The sequence below is a fragment of the Strix aluco genome, chromosome 2 (genome assembly GCF_031877795.1).
Source record: "Strix aluco isolate bStrAlu1 chromosome 2, bStrAlu1.hap1, whole genome shotgun sequence".
NCBI lineage: Eukaryota > Metazoa > Chordata > Aves > Strigiformes > Strigidae > Strix > Strix aluco.
This window is the reverse complement of record NC_133932.1, coordinates 54302627-54321442: the sequence shown is the minus strand read 5'-3', so window position 1 is coordinate 54321442 and position 18816 is coordinate 54302627. Positions and strand designations below refer to the sequence as shown.

Sequence of the window (18816 nt, the reverse complement as noted above, 5' to 3'; positions counted from 1 at the left end):
CCATTCCGTAGCCTTAAAAGAACGATTCTCTGGAAAAAAAAAAAATCCCAAAACAAAACAGAACAAACAAACCTAAGGAATACTTTCCATTTAATGCTAACAATATCCAGAGAGGTTAATTTCATTTACTTACATTTGTTTTCACTTTCTGGTTCTCGGGCAATAACGCATAATAATTGCAACTTCCATGTTTCCCTTCTTTCTGCAAAACTGAGCCCATTATCCCATAAGAGATCTATAAATGCTATCTTTTTTCAAGGTCATTGGTAAGTGCTCTCAGAAATAAAATACCTCTGGCTAATAGAGTCAATAAAGAAAACCCACATCAACCTTGTGTTTCTTAAGATACTTCTGATCAAAAATTACACCCTAATTGTGAAGGGCTCAGCTACATGATTTAAAATTCCAGACAAACTCTCTTTCCTGAAAACTAACAATTCATGGAGGTGAAACTTCATTCTGATTCTCCTCTTGGTCTAACATTGCACTGCTACAAGACCGTGCATTTCAGAATACTTATTCCCAAGATGAGTGGGTGCAAGAAAAACATCTGCCTTCCATATGGAATTTCTTCATTCTTAATCATCCAACCACCTAAAAGCTAGGATGAACAATGTTTTATTTACTGTTCTTGCTTTGCTTAAGAATGTCACACTGACTCCTCATCCTTTGGCAGTCAGATGAGAATGTCCTGTTGTCAAATCTGATACATTCACAGGTTACTTTTAGAACATTTTATCTATTTTTCCCACTACTTAAAAATCCAGTTTTGGAACATCATGAAGCTTGACAAAAGCAGGTATCTCCTACATTCTACGTATTTCCAAAGAAGACAACATAGTCTTTTAAAGCTCAAAAATTATCTCCAGTTCTTCTAAAATGTTTCTAAAAAGGGCCTTGATGACTTTACTGAAAGCTCTGGAATCCAGCTGGCTGATTTGTCTAGCTGACTAGCTTCAGTTGTTAATTTAGGGGAAACGAAGACAAAAAGCCAGTTCACGTAGACAGAACTGTGATGCTGGTGCCTGTCCAACTACTTTTTGTGGCTTTTTTGTTGAAAGTGACCCCTGAAAACCCTTTTTACATTTGAATTTTAAAAATACATCTGTTAAAAAAGAAATTACAGAAATGTTTTACATTGGGGTGGAAAAGGGAAAGGGACACTTTAAAGTCTAACTTAGTTCTATGTCTGTGCTTTTTCAGCTGCAGAATAAATGGAAATAAGAGATTTCCTCAAGGAAACAAAAGCTATAAATCTAAGGCAAATGAACAGAGTCCTCTGTTATTTTCCTGTTATGTCTCTGGAGTCTTCCCAGGAGTAGACAAATCACTCGCTGTTGTAATCTGAATTATATTTTTGAAGCTTTCATATCTAATTTTTACATGTCTGCACTGACAGTTCAATAAAAGTGTTTATCTGCGTTTTGTATATAAAATGTGACTAAGTTCTCACACACAAACCCATAAAGACCACTTACCATCTCTTGTGAAGTTTGTTCTGGTGATCAAGGTGAACTAGAAAAGAAAACAATAGGGTTTTAATTCATAAAAATGTATGTATGAAGATGGTCACAAACACTGAATATATTTTTGTTAAACTTGGAACACTATGGCCCACAACTATTAAATATCCCTTCTCTGTTGTGGGTAGCTGAAGTCTCTTATTTATAGTTTTTGATTAGCATCAGTAAAAATCCCATTCCTTGGAATTTTCCACTAGAATAAGAAGGTTAAAAGGGAACTTTCTACACAATGCAGCCTAAAATGCTGGGACTGAACACTTTTTTTCCTATTACCCTTTCTTTTCTACTTTCTCCCATGCTTTATGCTTCTACAACCTTTGTTTTCCAAATTTATGCCAAACAAAAATCATAAACTTAAGTGAAACACACTGTTCTCACTTTTTAGTGGTGTCTGCACAGGGACATCTATAAAAGAAGCAATTACCATAAAATGATTAAACCCATCTTGACTCCATTCAAGTAGTAAGTTTTCTGTTTAGACCTATGGTGCACTTATAACCACGTACAACCCCTTTTTTCACTTTATTTCTCTTTTTTTTTTTAGACATCTGATCCTGCCTCCTGTAAAGAAAGCACAAGCCAGTTCTGGTTGCAATCACATTTTTTAAATGTGAGGAAGAGGATAAAGGAGAGGGAAGAAAAAAAAAGAAAAAGGCAAAGGCAGGGACAAGAAGAGAGGGATCTATAACCACCAGGCAGGATTTATAATTACTATCATTTTCAGTGTGATTTACCAGCATGAATCACTGAGAAATATTCCGAATCCCCTCCCTACCTGACAATTATTTTATCATTAAACGTTAGCTGCTTCATCCACATATTTCTCCTGACACTCTCACCCTCAACTTGAACCTTACGTAGGTGATTGCCAGTGAAAGGTAACAGAGACTCAGTAACACTGAGCTACCATTGCTACCCCTAAGACATGGTCAAATGCTATTCCCAGCAACACTGGAATATAGCCAAGACAGCACTTACAACTGTTGCAGACTTACACCAGCATAAACCTAGGATTTTTCAAAATGCATATGAATACAGTACACACACCAGCTGTGTTCTGCCTCATATTTAACAATACTGATTAAACAGCAACTTTTTGCCTCTTAAGACAAGCTGTACTGCATGAAAGAAGAATGCGAAATGGGCCATGTTCATTGAAAATGCAAATCATGCAGCTACCACAAAGGCAAATTATTGCCCTTCGCAAAGCCCACACTAAGCTCAAACCCATAACCCCTTGGTCACACCAACCTATCTACAAGAAGCCCTACATACTTGAGCAGTCTCACTACAATCAATGGGACGACTCATGTGAGCAAAGGATTGCAGGATCAGGCATTAGGCAACCAAAAAGCGTGAGTTCATTGTATGCTCTCCTGCCTGCTTGCAGGAAGAAAAAAACCTAGCGCTGAGGTCACTGTAAAACACTGCAGTGACTTGTAACACTTGAAACCCACACATACATAAAAAACTCCTGGGCTATCCCTCTTTGTTCTTTTCAGAGATCTCATTTCCCATGCTAGCCCTCTTCAAAACTTTCATCTCCATTCTCATGGCGTACACACATATTTTTCATCCCTTTCCCATATACATCTGGATACTGTCAAGGTTACCATAATGTCTTTTTCTCGTACTTAAAAACCTAAGTCCATGGTAACCAATTCTTCCATTTTCCACTTCAGGAAAAGTATGTTTATTTTATTTTCATGTTCACTCTAACTTATACACAACAAAAGATTCTTTGAACTAGCTTCAGCATAAGCAGGAATCAGGTTCAGATCTTAATGTAAATATGCTTTTAAAAGTGGGAAGTGGTGAAGCCTGATACTTTATTATTAATATGCAACACATATGCTCTCTGAAGGGGAAGGAGGGGAAAAACCCTGGCAAAACTATTCAACTATATTATTTACCAAATATGAAAAACCTGTTTTGCCAAACACAGACACTTTAATTATTTTCATAAATTATTTATGAAAATTAGATTACAAATATAAAGTGAAGCATAACAATGTTGCAAGCTGGGACACTAAATTAAGAATGAGTTTGGTTTATTTTCAGCTGAATTACTCTTCCAAAACAAACTACATATGAAACATGACAAGCAGCAGAAAATAAATGTAATAACTCTACTTCTATAATTTATACTTTTAAACACGAATATGGAAGCAACTGAACATATGAAACTCACCAGCAAAGGCAGACTTTGAAATGAGAGATTTGTTTGCCTGTGCTGACCATTAATGATGGAAAAGTTATTTTTTGATAAATGTTATGACCTCCTTTTCTCAGTTTTAAAATATTTCCCCACTGATAATTAAATATGGATGTACTCCCTTTCATCAGAAACATGCCTGTCTCCTTAACAACCTGAAGCAACTAAGCATTAGTGAAAATAAATAACTCTGATCAAAGCAATGACAGCATTTAATTCCACTGGAGTCAAAAGAAGTTAAGACAATGTCTGTCATATTGTGAGACACAACCATGAAATACTGTTTTTTATAACTTGGTAATGTAATTCATACTTAGGGATCAAAGCCCCTCTAGTGGTGTGTTGGATATAGTGCTGCCACATGGCTGCCATACCGGGGACGACAGGTACAGCTCAGAAAGACCTACCAATGGGGGAATCAGGGAGGGTTTGACTTTCTTCAGAACACCGATGAGCACAAGATTAATTAACCTGTAGCATGGTATTAAGGTAAAAATATAACAAAAGACAGCTGACCCCATCCTTTGCCCACTGCTGCTTTTGTCCCTGCTCCTTTAGCCTGTGAGAAGTGCCTTCTTCAGTCAGGCCAGTGTCCCTAACACCCCCCTATCCAGCTTCTGGCAATGGGCAGTAAGAGATGCTCAGTAAAATGTAACACTAGAGTACACATAAGGGAATTACCTTCTCAGCTACATTTCTCCTGATTTCAGCAAGTGGCAGTTCACATAGTTTTTTCATCTCCAAAGTGTTTTTAGCATTTAGAGACAGAACATGTTATTTCTCTGAACCCACGAATACTACGTGTTTCCACAACATCCCATGGCAGTAAGTTTCACAATTTAAGGTGTTAAACATCAATTTGTGCTGTGCATTTTGTACTCACCCTACTACATACTCTCTAAAAATATTTGAAGAGTTCAGCAAGAAAAGCATGCCATGGAACATTAATAGTGTGCATCTTCCCACAAATGTCTATTTCATTTTACACTTCTAATGTTTATTCTTGGTGCAGAATTACCACTAGAAAATAAAAGTCTGAAAAGTGTTCTGACACTCTGTGCTTCAGATTAATCCCGTGCACTGCTGGTGTATAATACTGAAGGGCCCTAGTTACAGTTACACAGAAATAAAAGCCTGTGATTGCTAAGACAGTTGGAAGTACAAGTTATTTCCTTTAAAAAGAAAAAAAGGTAAAACTTCCCAACACTATACAGTGCATTCTTGTTTCTGAATGGCTGAAAATACAAGACACTTTAGGATACAGTTATGGCTGCTCGTATCCCAACAGGAGAGTCAGTTGAGCTGTGAAGGCCTACCTATCACTGTGCTGTCTTCACAGCAACGTCCTTCCACCAACAGTAGTAATTCCTGCGAATGGAAGGGAAACAATAATGCACATAAGACCAAATTATGTTCATTGCAGGAACAATCCACATTTACTGCTAAGAGAGCATGCAGATCAAACTTCAGTGTATTATGGCTCTTTTGACCCGAGCTGAGCTTGAGACAGTGTAGTCCTCTGCTGCTCCAAAAAAGAGGATCTGTCTTCTCTGAGATCCAGCACACAAACCCAAAAACTATTTGGACCAAAAATCAGAGGTCAGAAGTGAAGTGCTAAAAGCTGTATAATCATTAGTAGCCCCAGTTAGTTTATGTTTCATATATGGCTTATCAGTTTAGTCATGAACGAGGAAGAGGATGAAACTTCTACACCATTGCCTTTGCAGGGAAAATTAATTTCCTAGTCTCACAGATGCCGTGCCCAGACTCAGGTCAATGACTTTAAGGACCACAAAACCGATGAGCAGCTCTCGCCTCTGCCAACTAGGGCAAACAACTAAATTTGAGAGCAGCTCTCGCCTCTGCCAACTAGGGCAAACAACTAAATTTGAGGGCTTGCAGGAAAACAAACCCTCACGCTCAGGCTCACTCCGGCCCCAACCCCCAGCACACGGAGGACCCCTCCCGCCTGAGCTCCTGCACGGCCGCCTCAGGCCGGAGGTCGACATTTTGCTGAGGAAAGGAAAGGAAAGGAACGGAAAAGCCCCGAGCCCGTACAGCCGATCGGCGTGCTACGAACACCGCCTCTCCACCCCCGCGCTCCGAAGGCGGAACTCCCTGCCGAGCTGTCCGCTTGCCCATTCACGCCACCGCTCGCCCCGGCTGCCGCCCCGGCTGCCCCTCCCGCAGCCTGCGCAGAGACAGGGACACCACCGTCCCCGCACCCACCCGGGCAGCCTGTGGCTCCGGTAGGCCAGGGGAGCCGAGTGCAGCCGCCTCCGGTGCCTCCTCCCTGTTTTCCGGCGCGGACGAGCGCGGCGGGGCGGAGCGAGCGGTGCTTCCTGCCGCCGCTTCCGCCCGGCCCCTCCGCGGTCCGGCGGCGCCATCTTGTGGGGCTGGGGAGGGGGAGGCGCCGGCGGGGTCCGGCTTCCCGAGGGCGGCCCAGGGTCCCCCGCGCGGCTGCCGTCCCTTCTCGGCGCGGGGCGCTGCGCCGTGAAACCACTTGCCCCTCGACGGGGACGGTGCTGTGAGCTCCTGCGGTCCCGTCGGCCCCTCGGTACCTCCTCCGGTCCCAGAGGGTGTCCAGTGCTCTGCAAGACGAGTTGTTACTCAGAACCGGGGTGTGCTGTGGTGCGAGGCACTGTGATACTTCGTCCTCTGATTATTTTTTTCCCGATTAATTTCTAAACTTTCTGTTAACGTTCTGTACTGCTACTGAGCGACTATTTTCACGGGACTGTGTGCGAGCAGCCTGTTTTGGGCCTGTCACGGCCAGTGGAGCAGGGATTTCTTTTACCCTTGTGCCCCATTTTACACAATATATGTTAAATTTTCTTGCTATTATCTGGTGTCACAATGTTGTTCCGTGTTTTTGCATGGTCAGTAAAACCTTCAGCTTTACCGTACTGAGTAGCACAGTGCCCTCACAGACTGTGCCACTCCATCACCTATGCCCTTCTTCAGACAACTCATGGATGGGCCGTACAGCCTGAGACCGCCACAGCTAATGGTTATTTCTGCTCTCTGCTTTCCTTGCTTTTAATTTATACTTCCAGTACAAGAAACTCACATTTTACTCCCATTTTTTTTATCTCTCCTGTTGTGCTTGCCATCCTAACTGCTTGCCTGCTGAAAATCCCAGCAGACCATATTGAGACAATTTTCCTTTGTTACCTGCTTGGATTAAAAAACTCCATTGTGAAACGTTACTTCACTTTAAAAAGCACACGTATTGAGCCTCCTTCACATAGCAAATTTCTGCATTTATTTCCCACATATTTACTGAAGTTATTATTTGAAATAATTTCTACTAATTTGCTTGGTATGGGCATCAGATTTAATAGTTCATATGATCTTCAGATGTTTTTAGGAACCTGTTTTACTAATGTGATCGTTAGCTACCTTGTACTCTTGTACGGAGAACTTCAACTGATACAACTTGATAACTGAGTTCAAGAATAATTCAGGGTTAATTCAGTTCTGTGTTCCTTTCAGAACTCTTGGGGAAACACTCTGGCCCTGCAGATCTGCTGTTGCTCAATTTCTCTGTTTTGTCACGTGCTTTACAAACAGTTCAGGTGAGAAAGATCCTCTAATACACCTTTCAACATGCCAGCATAGGAGCTTCTCCAAGTTTCTCTATGATGAATACAGATGCAAAAACCCCCCAAACCAACCATTACTTACTAGCCAAATCTTTTGAATGTTCAAATCAGAGCAGGCAGCAATAAGGCACAATAAATCAAGAAATGAATCAATCCCTTTTTAATTGCTGTCGTATCCTTTACCTGGTATACTTTTCCTTCCCAAGGTCATTCTGATTATGGCTCCTGCAACAACAATGGACCAGTTCACATACCTATCAGTTTGAATTGTCTAATCAATGATACTTATAGTGGATAGATCTAAAACAATTTGTGTGTATGTACTGAATTTGATCACTTTCCCACCAAGCTGCATGGCAGTGCAGTTGCTGGTCGTCACATTGAGGTGTACATTTTTTCATCAGCAGCATTTGAGTAATACCATTATATCTGGTCTCTTCAGATAATTAAATTAGCAACAAAATTGGACATTGCTTTATTTGCTATCAAGTATGAAATCTCAGATTCAAAGAAGCATACACTTCTTTGCTGCACCAGTTTACTGCTTTAGCACAAATATGGTAGAAGTGCTAGAGGACGTAGTCTGACAATGATGGCCCTGCTGTAGAACACACAAGTGTTTAATGATAAGAAGTAAATATACTGAACATTCTCAGCATAAGAGCAGTAAATCACCGCTCTTAAAACTCTAGCGGCTTCTCCATCATCTATGTTTTCTTGTCCTCCAGCTCCTGTGTCACTGTATGGTTTCCTATGGGAGTTAGGCGTCTGTGTAGAACTGAGAAGTCTAGATACTACAGTGGTCTTTAACTGCGGTCCCTTTCAGCCTCTGCATAACAAGTGTTTTGTGGTTTCTCTGTGTGTGGCCAAAAAATTCATAGACAGCCTCTCTGTCTCCAAGACAGAAGAGGTGTATTATGCAATTGCCAGCCTGCTTTTTCCTGTGAGCACCTAATGCACTCAAAGACTTTTCCAGCTTTTCTTGCTCCCCTCTGATCTCTGTATTTGTACAGACAGATCTGGGTTGCTTTGTGCTCACAGATTGGTGCCTGCTTTTACACATGGCAAACTGATGACTGAAAGTTGTGGACAGCAGAACATCTAGATTAACTCAGAGAGTCAGTAGGTTAAAAAAAGGTATTAGACAAATCATACAAGGAGTATCTATTAGTCAGCAAGAGACAGTTCTGGCTTAGGAAGTCTCTGCGCACTAAGAAAGAGCTGCTGTATGCTTGCCCCGTTCATTCCCGAGGACGCTTAACATTGGCCACTCTCAGAGACAGTGTAATGGACTGGATAGACCTTGAGTTAGACTCAGTGAAGGATTCTTATGTTACATATATCTTAAAATGAAGGCATGCATTACTGCTGAACTGCTGTACTTTGTATGGGAAAAAGGCACCAAGGCAAACTGCACAAAGGTATGGCATGTGTGTTGGCTTTATTAAGGTTATCAATCTCAAGCAAAGACTTCAAGTAATGCATTACTGATGCTGCAATGTAGATTTTGAAAATGCAGTTGTGCTGTTCTTAGTTTTGTAATATTTCAGTTTAAAAGATGACTTTATTGGATAGTGTTATTTTATGTAAATTGTACATCCTCTTTGTTCACTGCTTCCTATTTATTCCCTTCTACCTGCCTTACTTATGCGTATTTGCGATGGCACAGTTATTGTCTGTGTGGGACCACATGAAAAGTTATCATCTACCTTATGGGATCTACACGAATATCACATTAAATAAACCTCTGACTATATGTGTTCTGTGAGCAGTGAGATCAGTACTTTTTGCTTACTGATGAGTGATTTCTTTTTTCATGTTTCACTTGATCACTTTCACTGGATCACTTCTGAATCTTTCACTTCACAAAATATCTGCTGCTGTAAGAGCTGTGTTTTTCTTAGAAGCCCATGTAGATCTTTCATGTATTTAAAGTCTACCTTTTATCAGAGGAGAAGGAGCAGCTTGGCAGAAAGGTTTGCTTTTAAAGGCAACCCCCTTACGCAGTCCCTCACACAACCCAACAGTAAAGAAGGTCTCACGTTAATTCTTGATTTGTAAATCCTTTTCTTCTATGCCCATGATACATGAAAAATGTAAACTGGGTCTAAAACGTGGTGCATACACCAGCAATTTCTTTTCCAAAGCTAATGCTGATGAGTAAATGCTGGCTCCTATTGATTCCAACGTGAGATCTTCCCTCCCGGGTTTGGGACCAGAAGCATCACAAGGGAGGTTTGGTTTTACTGATCAGTTTTATCCCTGGTGTCCCATAAAGCAACATGTCCCTCTTGAACTGTTTTTTCCCCACAGCTGTGTTCCTTGCAGCTTTCAGTGTTGCTCCAGTGGTTGAATATTAGCCTAGAACCAGGCTGAAAATAAGGATGATGTTTCCTGGCAAGAGAATGAAATGTTAGACTAGAACAGCTATTAGAGTAGGGAAATTTCCTCACAAGAAACAGCATTTGCAGTTGTCAAGTCTAGACATCTAAGAGAGCATTTGTCAGCTACTCAGATTCATTAATTAGCCAATTAATTTAATTAACTTATGCTTTAAGAAGCAAGGGGTGTAATGACTGAAGCTTTGTGAAAAAAATGTAGCAAGTTTAAATCTGCAACATACTTTACTGCTTATATAAGCTGAAAAGAGCATTCTGGGCATCAGATCTGAAAGGATGGTAGTTTCCAGCACAGGGGAGCAATGATAGGAAGTTGAAAATTAGGCACTAGCCTCTTTTTCTTGTACCACTCTTCAAGTAGTATACATCTGTCACACCCAAATGTGTGGTTCTGTTAAACTTGTGCAAATCTGTATGTAGACCATTATTTTGCAAAGATTGTGTTATTGTAGTGTTGCTCTACTGAGTTAAGCATAATCCAAAATAAATCACCTTTAGAACTGTAGAATAATTATTGACTGGTCAAAGTGTTGAAATTACTGATTCTGCTTGTCCTTTTTAAAGACAAAATTGTATTTAATATTATATTATTTGTAGCAGATTTTCAACCATGATGCAAATTCTGGTTTTGGATTAAAACAAATCCTACTTAGGTCTAGCTTTTGTGTAAGCTGAATCTACAATTCATAAAGTTTATAGGAAAAGATTGATACCCCTTTCTGGGGTATGTGTGTGTTTGTATGCAGGAAACTACATGTGAGACTTCTCCTACTTAACTCTAGCTTTCTGAGACGGGAAAGGGACAGGCTACTGGAGGCAGAGTTGGGGGAGAAGATGTAGAAACATCTTAAAGACAATATTACTGCCAAAGAACATATGAAGTGCAGCTGGATGTCTGGAACACATCACCACTCTTACCGGAAGTTAAACGTAGGTAATACCTCTCTTCTGTCATACCTGTGGCCTCATTGTGTGGGGATACAAGTTAATGAATTAAAAATCAGCAGCACCTCTGAAGACTTTTTCCGCTGGATAAGGGGGTAGTATTTCTTTTGGCGTCTTTCTGTGCTTACTTACAGTGGGACAGTAATCTCTACACCTGAGCTAGTCACTCTTCAGATCCCATTATAGCCATGGACAAATCACAGTAATGCTTTTTTGGGTGCTGTTCATCTGATGTATGTTGGTTATCTACTTTGGGGTGAAATGAATCACACCCCAGAAGTGCTTGTTTCTTCCACTGATTTTCAAGGAAGCCTGAGGCAATTCTCACTAGGTGCTCTCATTGCAGGTGTATATGTTTAGCCAGATAAATCCCATTGAGAAGAACAAGAAAAGTGCAAAAAGTTGGTAAAGGAAAATGTCGCAACGATTATAAAAGATAAAAGCCCACCTAAGCCAATAGATGGCAGCGTTGTAAATGGAAATGAAGAACCCTCTGCCTGAAACAGCGGTGCTGGGGAGTCTAAACTGGTTGCTCTGGAGGAGTAAAAGATCTGCCAAATAGCCCTGACTCGTGTACCTCTGACTTGCTAAAATATGCTGTCTTCTCTTAGCTTTCAGATGGCACAAAGTCTCCCTTTTCCATGAAAGCTAACAAAGGGACCTTGTGCTATCCAGATTTTGAGAGTCTGAAAAGCAAAAAAGGACTGAGCACTCAGTTAATTTTAAAATTTGCATTTCTGGAGGCTTAACACTGGAACATTTGGCATAGCACCTAGCAATGATTTAGATCAGAATTTTATGTAGTAATCTTATGCAGTATACACACATAATAAAACATTATAATGATACATTTTCATCTTGTCTTTGAATTTTATTTTGTTGGTCTTTAGTAATTGGATTTTATTTTATGTATCTTTGTTAATTTTGGCATTATTCTACAGCAATAGCATTTAAAGTTTTTAATTAGGAAATACAGATGACATTGTGCTGTTTCTCTTGTCTAGTAAAAAGTGGAATTGTTTCATCTTCATCATCAGTTAATTCAGAAAAGTCATTAATAATGTCAGATGTGCTTTAAATGCAGGCAGTCAGCAGGTAACCTGTGAAGAGGCCACAGTAGGAATGAAGACTGTAAAGACATCAGAAGATGTGGGCCAGGTTTTGATTCCTTTGCCCAAGGAGAGGCTCAGTGCCTTGATCAGATTGCGGAAGAGTTGTGTAGCCAAATGGCTGTGGGCACAGCGGTGAGGGATGGGACTGTCTCTCCTGGTAAATCCTGTGCTTGTTCTGTCTAGGCTGAATAGCTTCTGCCCCATCAGCAATTCTCCCGGCTTAAGTGCTACTGTGTACAAAGTAAGTATCTGTTTGAAACCAGCTCCTCATGCCTGAACGTAGCCCTAAGAAACTGTGTTGCATCAAACTTCATGTGGGTTAAACCAGCACTGTACCTGGGTTCATTATTCCCCTTCTCGTTCTGCTTTTTGTAACATTACTAAGCTTCAAAAGATTCCCGAATACATATGGAATGCACACAGATATACTGAAATACCCCCCTAATTATTAGAATTTAGACCACAAAACTCACGATATCCAAGTTAATGCCCCAAACTAATATTTAATCCACTCAGTTGTATGTTAGTGTTGTAAGATTTTGCAAATGATTTATGACCAGTAATGACTAAATAACATTCAGCATTTTAATACAGGGTTGGTTTGGGGTTTTTTTCTGCTTTGACAAGCATGGCATATTAGGAGTACAGCTGGTTTCCTAAAAGAATTTGTAGGCTTTTGTTGGTTTTATTTGTACGCTGAATTTTTTCATTGGTCTTTGAAATATCATGAACTGCCTAAGAGGTATGGGTATGCAGATTCCACCAAAATGAACAGGCATCTACATGTGGAAAGAGTTTGTGAAAATCCCGTGTCTTTGGATCAGGTTTGTTCGTTATTGTGCATATGTTAACTTCTGCATAACCTTAAAAATCAGCCTTCGATTGACCAGAGGTTAGTCACAGACGTGCTGAATAACACTTGAATTCACTTAAAATTGCTCAGCTACGTACTTTGTCAGGCCTTGTAGCTGTTTGATTTATTAACATTGCCCGCCATCATCTTTCTTTTCTTCCTTTCTTCTATTATTTCTGTACCTACCTGTTGTGTCCACAGCTATTAATGCTGGCTGCTTGTTTGTGAGCCATAGCTTGCTCTCACTTTGAGTTGTCATTGCAGACTGCCTCACTGGTGGTGTTTCCATGACCTTTTGAATTTCCACAATTGTAAGTGGCTGTGCTTAGCACAGTGGGTGATAATAATTCTACACATAGCTGCACCTAGATCCTGAGGCAGACCACAGCATGCTGACTGATCTTCCTGCTACAAGACAGCTTTGAGGAGGCAAAAGGCTTTGTCTGTGTTATCTATATTCTCTGCTATAAAAGGCTTTAGTCACAGATACTTTGAACTGAGACTAGAAGTGCATTGAAAAGTAGCGCAGAATATAGATTAGGTGTGTATGCATGTTGACCTGCCCCAAATAAGGGGAGGCTGCCTGATCCTGCAAATACATTGCTTAGTCTCCACAGGACTGAGAATGACAAGATGCCTGTTACACTGCTCCAAGAGCTACAGAAAGTTCTGCACACCAGGACAGGAGATGGCCATGGCTCTTGAGTTAGGTGCACAGGTGGATTGCAACCCAGCAAAGTCAGTCTCAGCAGCTTCTTCTATCAGCCAAGAATTTAGATGACCCACCAGCTGTGGGGCCAGCACAACTGTGAGAGGTATGGCTTTGATGGAAGAACCATATCTGAACTGCCCATAAGTCTCCTGTAGTCAAGGAGCTACCTGTGGCTCTTTAGTGTTAGAGTTCCTGAGGTTTTCCAGGGTAGTTACTTAGGGGTCAAAATTAGATTTGTGAAACCTGAAACAGTCAGGAGTTGACTAACAGGTAGGACAGGGAAGAAAGACAGATGTAGTAGAGGACATAAGTGCATGACTTTGAAGTGCTTAATCCACAAGGTAGGATCCAAAGCTGAAAGCCATGTCTGAGGTTTTCTGTTCAACCCAGGAAGGCAGCTGGGTGCTCCAGAGAGTTACCTGAAAAACCTTTGTGTTTATTCTACCAACTTTAAGCTTCCAGTTTAGGAAGTGGCTGTACTTCCTTTATAGTCAGTGAAGACCTGCATCTCCAGGAGACAGACGTCCTACCTAGCATCTGAGCTAAGCTCTCTGGAAATGGCTGCCTCCATTGACCTTAGACCAAACCTAGGTACAAGCTTAGGTACTTCTGCTCTGTATTTAAAGGTAGATGAGAAAAAGGTGGAGAAACCATAGTGTGAAGACATCTTTATCTGCAGCTGTTCTCTCAAAAAATGACACGTCTCTCTCTTTTAGGCGGCAATGAAAAGTCATGATGAATGTGCCCCTTCTGATTATAGAATAGCTTGCTGAGTACATCAGTTCCTTGGAAAATGAGACATCTGGGTTTAATTCCCTTCTAAGCCTCAGAGGCTTAATATCCCCAGGAGAACAAACAAACCACTTACCTCTCACTGACCTTGAAAGCCCTACTCCTGTTTATAGGCCAGCATCAACATTTTGTTTTTCATTCCAGCTTTTGTATGTGTCCACAGACATTATTTGGCAAGCCATTCTGCTGGCTTTGCCAGAGATATTGCAGTGCTCCAGACACAAATATTTTGGCCAACTTAGAGAAAAAAAACAGGCAAAGTGACTTGAAATTTAGGGGAATAAATAGCATGTTTGTTGCAGCAGAAATGAGTAATCATGAGAAAAATAGGTAGGTTCATAAATTTTAAATATTTTGAGCACCAACAGTTTGTTTTATTTTATTTGTCTAACCATGAATTGGACCCAGTTTCTCTATATAATTACCTCCATTATGCTATTTCAGTGACAATGCTTTCCTGGGTTGATGTTTTCATAGACGCATTTGCTATTGCTCTCAGTGTAATTTGTTCTTGTGCAGAAGTACCTGGGGACCCGCCACAGTGGGGTCTCTCTAGGAGTGGGGGCATAAGAAGGGAAACAACTTTCCTCAAGAAAATTTGTGTGAGGAGGACTGGGAGAGGTGAGTCATGTCGACCTTGCCTTCAGTATGTTCTCAGCTCTTGCCCGTGGAATCTGACTATTGGTGATCTGTGGGAAGCTGATTTCTGCTTCTGGGCAGGAGAGGTGAAATCCGAGTCCTGGAAATGTCAGAAATATGTGTTTATATGTTGTGTGGTAGATGCCCAGCAAGGCCTCTGCTATTAAGAAAGGTCGGATCCACTGTTTATGGGTGTATTGCTGATTTGCAAATGTATAGGAAAACCAAGGCAGCTTGGACAGATGAGATTTCTTCTACAGCATCCCTAACTAGTTCTAGGTTTGGCTGAGCAGGTGCTGTTGAGTTGGGTTATGCATAGGCAACAAAACCTCAGGAGCCTCCTCACATACAGCAGTACAGAAACTCCAGACAAATGGATATATCCCTCAGGTTTCCTCCACCAAAAATTCCCAAATCAGAAAAAAGAGCTTGTCCAGGAGAGCCTAGCTGCATGCAAGCCCAAAGGAGTGGCCTATATGCAACATGTAGATACTGCTGATTTGGGAGACATGGATTCCTACTGAGCATCAAATCCTGAAGGCTTCACTTCATTTTCTCTCCTCAGTCCTGGGTCCAAACTGAATAAACGTTGAATGAGAATTTCAGGATGTGGCAAGCATTGATATAGAATAGCATTGGAAACTCTCAGAATATTTTTGGTAAATCTAAATAAAATGTCTTTGTACAGAAACAGGTTTGTAACATTGAAAGCAAGCATATTTGTCTTTGAGAATTCATTAATTTCTGCTTCTCAGTCTCATTAGCTGGGTTACATTTGACTGAGACATTCCGGCTTGAAGTCCCAGTAAATTCTGAGAATCCTGAAGGATGCAAATACGTGAACTTTGAACCAAGCTTTCTAAAGAAGCTTGGTACATGTCACGCTGCTAGGTTGACTCCTGTTGATCCTGTGTACTTTTAACCTTTCTGCCACTTGAATAATTCTGGTATTGTTGCCTTGGTCTCTTTGATAAACTTCTTAAGCAAAGCCTGGGCATCTTAGAAACAGGGTTTTAATGCCTAGAAGCCTGAACTAGCCAGGAGCAATGGTGATCCCTTGGTGTCCCTTGCACACAGTTGGTCACTCTTTCTCAGAGCTCTGTGTGGGGATGCAGTTTTGGTAAGCGTTACAGAATATGATAATCAGAACCAGAGTGTCTTCAGTTTTCTCCTTGCTCTGGAACTGTCCTTGGGCTTGTAGTGCCCGGAATCCTCCTTCTGCAGCAATGATATCTCCTCTCCTTCCAGGGTCTCTGCTCTGGCATGTAGCCAGCTTTCTGCCTCATCTCCTGGACTCACCTCTGCTTCTTTACTTAGATCAAAGTTCTCTGTGTCAATTAAAACTTATATCGGCCTTCTCAAATGATCCAGGTTCCCACTTGATAATCCCCTGCTTGGTTACTTCTCTCTTGAAATTTAGGTTTAGGAAAGCAGCTGGCCAGTGTGATAATGAACATTTTGTCCCATGAAATTTCCATATGAAGAGAGAACAAAAATTTAATGGCTAGAAGAGTTCAACCAGTCTGTGGACTGCATGCTGACTCCTTTCCTGGGGGTATCCTGGAGATGGGGAGACAGCCTGAAGTGGGTTGTATGAATTGCTCTGGGAGCTCACAGCCTCTTCTCTGCCTTTCTCCTTCCTGAAGACTCTCCATCATAAGGCTGAGGATGAAATGTATTTATTGCAACTGGTATGCTCAGGGCCTTCTTGGTGTGGCATGTGAAGTCCTTTAGGAGACCTGATGCATGTGCACAGTCCCACCACGTGGCCAGAAGTGCTGTATGTGATGGTGCACATAGTGACCATGGTAGAGGAAGGGCCCTGTTAATGCTCCTAAGATACTGCATGTTTGAGTATATAAGTGAGAAAGTTAGTGGTGAATAGCTGCTGAATGTCTCCATAACAGGTTATGTGACACAAGCTGGCAGAAAGATGGCATCGCTGCTCAGCTGTTAGCTCTGAATCACCATCCTTGGGAATTTCAGTACAAAATAAAAACAAGGAGATAAAACAACCAAAGGAGAGGGAAAACAAACTCCATGTATGAAGTGAAATTGCAGTCTTTACAAATTAAACACAGGGAATTCATAATATCAAACTGTTTTTAAATTGTACATACAGAGATTCCACAAATCATTGCATAACCATTTACAGCCAGTCACACTGAAGTAATAGGCACAAGCTTTGAAATTCCTGATTCTTTTTTCCCCAAAGAAGCTGAGCATTTAGTTTATTACTTATATCATCTTTTGTACAATTTCTGTGGAGAAGTCAACGAAGGACTAATGACCTGGCTATATCAGTCATACTGGAATGGATTGGGCCAGCATTCAGTAGTGACCCTATAAAGACAGTAAAAGTCATACAAGTGCAAGTACTGCCTTTGCAAATATTGGATGATAAATGGAGGTGGCATTCATTCCCAAATAAGTAATTATGAAGTGCTCATCCATCCTCCGTTAATTTAAAATTTCTTTGCAAGTTTTATCTTCCCAGTTCGGTATCCTGTGATTTACAACTGAAGCATCTCCCTATTAAAGGACAGCTTGCTATTTCCAGAGAGACTCCTATAGAATGAATAATGAAGTACTTTTTATTAAATGGCTGTGAAAATAAAAATCTCACTACCAGTATTTCATGGAGGGTTTATCTTACAAGGAGATGCACATGGGGTTGAACCAGTGTGACAAGAAATCTTCAGGAGTAGAGATGATAATCTGCCTCTACAAAATGAGAGAAATGCTGGTGTGATAAATAATACTGACTTTCAAAAGCAAAAGCTGTTGAATTTCCCAGGCTTGTATATACACACAATATTACCAGACAAACCAGTTATTACTTCACTTCTGTTATTTCTTATTATACTTATTGTATGTTGTACCCAGAGACACTGGACCAGCTGTGATATACTCTATACAGACACCACATTCACAAACCAACTAATCTGCTAACACAGAAATGAATATGAATACAATATTATTGTGGGAAAGGAGATGGAGATGGTTATTTGTATTGTAAGTAGTTGGAAGGTGTTCAAATGCTGCTGTAATGGATACAATATGACATAAGTGGATAGATCCAGAGGTGGTTCCAGAGATTTATTCCTGAGAACGTAATTCCACTCTACACATCAGCATTCTGTGATACACTTAACCAAAAATATAAAAATGCTTGTGCATTTGCATTGTTATTTTACAGGTTTATGAGGGCACTGTAAAACTCCTTAGTCGAGTTTTTTTTTTATATTTAGAATACTATTTCTAGGGAGTAACATCTAATCTCCGAGAATACAAACACTGCAAATCCTTCTCAGAATCCTTCTGGATGGCTTAGCTTGTACAGAATTACCAAGGCTTATTTCATTACTATTGGTTTAATAGTGTCTGGTTTTTAGAAGATATTTTCATGAACTAATGTAACCATCTTTTTAGTTTTTGCCCTTTTTCAGAATGGCTATGACTTGTTATTACTGTGAAAAATAGGGAGGCCAAGCTGTCCTCAGGTAAGATTGTGATAGTTTCTGTAGTGTCTTTGCAGTACTGCATTAATCTTCAGGTAAGGTAGCCACCTTTGCAGCCGCAGTTACTCTGAGCTTATGCCATTTACCTCAGCCGAAACACTCTCACTACTAGAGAAGGTGTATGGGTGAGGCAGCTCTTAGGATTAGGCAGAAGACAGCAAGAGGAGAGCCATGTTTACTTGCAAGAGTGAGCTTTAGAGGAAGAAAAGGCAGCAGTATGACAGCATATTTGTAGGGCAGCGGTAGGAGATGGCAACTGTTGGTGGATGTGGCGCCGAGATCTATGCTGTGAGTCAAAGTCTGAGTTATTCAAGTATGGGGTGATCCTCAGAACGCTTTGTTCTACCACATGCAGTTGCTTGCTTAGAGATAAATAATTTTTGATGCATCAGTCTAGTGCCAGCCCTATGGGTTGTTAACAGAATACAGTCTGCACAACATACTTTAATTAACTTTGTATCCAAGAGTTTCAGGGGTTGTGTAGCCTAAGGGTACCTCTG

At 40.8% G+C, this 18816-nt stretch overlaps 1 protein-coding gene and 1 long non-coding RNA gene across 5 annotated transcripts in view; one reads left to right on the top strand and one right to left on the bottom strand.

Annotated features, from left to right (window-relative positions):
- GEMIN8 (gem nuclear organelle associated protein 8) overlaps positions 1-6101 on the bottom strand; it is a 28417-nt gene extending 22316 nt beyond the window's left edge. The window contains exons 1-4 of one of the 4 annotated variants that reach the window (XM_074814775.1): positions 5968-6101; positions 5001-5106; positions 4146-4209; positions 1479-1515 (exon numbers count right to left, since the gene is read on the bottom strand). In XM_074814775.1, the coding sequence (XP_074670876.1) occupies positions 1479-1481 (3 nt within the window). In that variant the 5' untranslated portion in view covers positions 1482-1515; positions 4146-4209; positions 5001-5106; positions 5968-6101. Of the gene's footprint in view, positions 1-1478; positions 1516-4145; positions 4210-5000; positions 5107-5796; positions 5907-5967 lie in introns of those variants that run through there. The other 3 variants (XM_074814776.1, XM_074814774.1, XM_074814777.1) reach the window with 3 other exon arrangements.
- A 62-nt stretch (positions 6102-6163) lies between these two features.
- LOC141920199 (uncharacterized) lies at positions 6164-10902 on the top strand. The gene is made up of 3 exons (XR_012622252.1): positions 6164-6295; positions 7234-7316; positions 10489-10902. It is a non-coding gene; the product is annotated as an uncharacterized LOC141920199 (long non-coding RNA).
- The last annotated feature ends 7914 nt before the right edge of the window (positions 10903-18816 follow it).